The sequence below is a fragment of the Austrofundulus limnaeus genome, unplaced genomic scaffold, assembly GCF_001266775.1.
Source record: "Austrofundulus limnaeus strain Quisiro unplaced genomic scaffold, Austrofundulus_limnaeus-1.0 Scaffold53, whole genome shotgun sequence".
NCBI classification, from domain to species: domain Eukaryota; kingdom Metazoa; phylum Chordata; class Actinopteri; order Cyprinodontiformes; family Rivulidae; genus Austrofundulus; species Austrofundulus limnaeus.
Genome location: NW_013952455.1, coordinates 2468257 through 2472249, shown reverse-complemented (window position 1 = coordinate 2472249; position 3993 = coordinate 2468257). Strand labels below are relative to the sequence as shown.

Genomic DNA, 3993 nt, shown 5'->3' with positions numbered 1-3993 from the left:
CTCGTACGCACAACTTAAGAACAAATCTGTGTGTACGAACGGTTCTTGCATGAGGCCCACTGTTTTTAATAAGATCCTATAGATTTAGGAAGTTTTCAATAGTTCTTAATGTGTTAATGTTAATGTGCTATTTCAATCAGTTTTACTCACCCTCCGATTTCACAATACAGAAAATACTTTATTTATTTACATGTTGTGAGAGAAAACAAAAGTTTTAGATTGACTTTGTTTTAAAATGACAGCAACTGTTTGTTTTTTTTATTTGGTGCTTTCAACTTCATTGATGAGTTGATGATGAAAGATCTGAGTGAGCCCACTTCAAAAGAGGACCGTTATCAACTCCAATCTTCAGAATTTCACAACGGCTTCTCTAAACACAATTGTGTAAACCTTATGTCTCTATCTTGTTTGCATTATATAGTTATTTGGGCAGAAAATGGACATTTTTGTAGCAGATTTGACCCCAGCTCTACTGGAAATATTCCTACTCACTGCTGTCACATTTATTATAAATCAACAGACTCTGCATAAAGAAACATTTATAGTGGAACTGACACTCATTTAGAGTTCCTGAAATAGCATTTAAATGTGAACCAATGCAGCTTTAGTATTTAATATAGTTAAACTTGTCTATTGTGTCTTTGTACCAATAAAATCCAATACTTTTATCCACTAGATATAACGATTCCAAGCAGCTTTGTTTCAGGCTGTAAAACACACCAAATTTATGTTTGTTGTATATTTATGTTTGTGTATGAATAATCCCCTCTCTTCCCTTTATTAAATCACAATTTCATAGTTACAGCAAAAGAAATATCTGAGATTTGCTTTTCTGGGTCACAGCTAAACTAGTAAAACACTGAGGTTGTTATGAAAATGTCATTGGAATTGTGCAAATTCAACAAGCTCAAAAAGCTGATTTACAGTAGGAGTTACACGGTTTTGTATTTTTTAAAATCTACGTCAGCATGATAAAAGTCGGGCTGGTGGCTGTGACGGCATAGGAACTTAAGACACAGCTTTGCAGTAACTTACAGGCTTTATTACCCATTTTCATAGACAGAAAGTTGTTTATGCAGAATAACAAAGAACAACCAAACAGCCTATATTTATGCTATTATCATTTATCATACTGCAAATAAGTCATAGCAAAACCAAAACTATTGCTGCAAAAGCGAAAGAAACATGCTCATTTTAGAATGGCATTAAATAACGTCATAAATACATATCTAAGCTACAAATTTTATAGCTAAGATATTTATGACAAATCTCATCTACGATCCTTGGACAGTTTAACATAAATCTGTTCAGAGCAAATACAAGGGCTCTGTAAAATGGTGTAAATTTACTGGTTGAGTTTGTGCAACTTCAGTAGTGCTTCCACAGAAACCTCAGGGTTTTCCCAACAAACGCGTGAGCTCGGCCCACTTTGTGCACTACAGAAAGGTCTATTCTTCTTCTGGTTGCATTTCATGATGTTTGTTCGTTAGAGACATCTGTTGTTCAATGGGAGAACTGCAGCAACACCTACATAAACAGCAACAAACTAAAAGGGTGATTCAGTTTGATCTTGAAGACCAGATAACATTCCAGATGAAGCATTAACCTATGTTTTACTTTTTATAATGTTTAAAACACATTAGGTGCTCACTGCTGGAGTACTTAAGTGTATTAAATGTATCAAGTGTTTATTAATGTAGCACTATGTCTGTTAGTATTGATTGTTAATGCTGAGTCAGGTTTTATGAAAGCTTTTCATTTGAAAACATGATCTGTTTGTTCTTGTTTTTCTTTCAGCTCCTTCTTCAGGGGTCACCACAGCGAGTGAACCTGAACCACAGATTTTAAGCCCAGAACCCCTTCCTGACACAACCGGAGCTCGAACCTGCAGCCTCAGSTTTACATAACCGCCAAGCTTTGTTGTGTTACGTTTGTTGTTCAATCTCAATGTGTTGTATCAAAATTAAAGGCTGAATTGTTTTGTACTGACTCGTGCTACTTTGGTATCACAGACGGTACACAAGCTTCCCAAAGAACCCCACTTTAAAATGGGCGGAATGTCTCTTTAAAGACAATAAAGTAGCTCATAGTTGTGTTTAGAGCTTCCTAACTAAACATCACTCTGGAGCAGCAGGTGTACCTGAAATGCACCTGTTCAAACCTCAAGGCCTACGGGCTAAATCTGGCCTGTGTTAACATTTTTTCCTGCCTCAAAGGTAATACTTTAAATGTAAAATAGTTTAATGGTTTTTTTGTCTCTGTATTTGGTGAACTCTTCTCATGACAGCTGGCCAACCTTTAAGCCAAAAGAATTACGTTTGAGTTTTTCGGTAATGTTTGATGTGGTGTGGAAAGAGCCACAGAGTCAACTTTGAATATATTTTCTGTTTTTATTTTCTTATTGTAATTAGAGTTTTAGTGATTAGTTTACCTGATTGTTTTTATAAATAAACAAGTTATTGATATGCTCATGATGTGACTTTCTAAATTTTATCTTTTCTTTATCTGTTATGTTCTAAACGCAACATAAAATACAATTTGGAAAAGGAATTGGCATGGCTTGGACCAAGTTTTGAGTTTTGACCACCTAAGTGAGTTTGACCCCCCTGCTGGTAAGGGTCCTAGGTAGTTCTTCCTCACTGAACCTGTACCTTCATGCACTATAGAACCAACAGAACCGCCTCTCTCTCGTGGTGTACCTTGAAGTCCACTGACAGYTGTGGGGTGTACTCCAGAGTCCACAGAGCCCTGACCAGAGCCGCCAGCTGCTCGGTCACTTCTCCCTTCACCAGCCGGCTCTCATCCCCAACCATCCGGCCGTTCGTCCTGCTCGGACCCAGGTCCATCCGGTACCGCTCCAGCCCCAGGTACTCCGCCAGCAGGTCGGTGTTGCTCAAGCACTGGACCACCGCGTTCATGAAGCAGGTGTTCCCGAGGTTCTTCAGCCCCAGAACCCCGGGGGTTCTGTCTCCGTACCGGTGGAGGAGTTTCTCTCCGCCGGCGCACAGAGAGGAGGACGTGCTCGGAGGGGTTTTCAGCGCGCGCTCCCGGACCGCCTGCAGCGCGTCCTCTCTCACCATGATCCCCGAGCTGGCGCTGAGGGTGCACGGTGCGCCATTAGTCCGAAACCCGCCGTCGTCGTCCTCCGCGTCCCGCGCTTCCGCCGCGTCTCCAAAGTGGCTGAAAGTGCCCAAAGTTTTCATGATCCTGTTCACGAAGCTCCCCACAGACTTCAGCGATTTCACGCGGAAAAGCTTCCCGGATTTGGGCTTCTTGTCCCGGCGCTTCGACGTGTCCTCCTCCCTGTCGAGTCTGCTCTGTTTCTCCATGACGGCGCGTCTCTCACTCCCTGCTCCGCGTCGGTTCAGTGGGATGAGTGCTGGGCAAACGTCGACGCCAGAGTGTCCCCTCTCCGCCCGCGTCCCTGGTTGTCCGGATGGAAGGCAGGAAAGCGCACAGAGGTGCCACCGTCCTTCCGGAGCCCGGAYACATCACAGCTCGACCCGGGCAGAAAACCCTCCTCGTCCATCCCTTCATCCGAGCTGTCCCCGAACAGCAGCAGCAGCCGAGCTGCGGAGACTATTAACTTCATCCTGGAAAAGGATTGAGTCACTCCCCCTCTTCCTCCTCCTCCTCCTCCTCCTCCTCCTCTCAGGGTCAAATCCAATTCGACATAAATACAACTTTATCTTCAAGGTAAATGTGGAACTCTAAAAGTTTGGACTTAAAAAAAAACTAAATAAAAACAGAATGCAATGATTGCAAATATCACGAACCCATCTTGACTGCTACACTCAAAAACAGATGTGTTGGATTTACTTAACTTGGCACAACTTGGTTAAGTAAGCACACCTCTTTTTGGAATGTATATCAATGGCACTGATGTACCCCTACACCATCAGAGAGACAGGCTTTTGAACTGTGCATTGACAAAAGGATGGATGGTTCTGCTTTAGTATACAGAGGACTTTACAATGGTAAATGGACTAAACT

At 42.2% G+C, this 3993-nt stretch overlaps 1 protein-coding gene across 1 annotated transcript in view; it reads right to left on the bottom strand.

Annotated features, from left to right (window-relative positions):
• The window catches only part of usp43b (ubiquitin specific peptidase 43b), a gene marked incomplete at its 3' end in the record, with an annotated part of 80486 nt that extends 76716 nt beyond the window's left edge, over positions 1-3770 (bottom strand). The window contains 1 exon segment of the mRNA XM_014008917.1: positions 2700-3770. Coding sequence (XP_013864371.1) covers positions 2700-3329 — 630 coding nt within the window.
• Between the last annotated feature and the right edge of the window lie 223 nt (positions 3771-3993).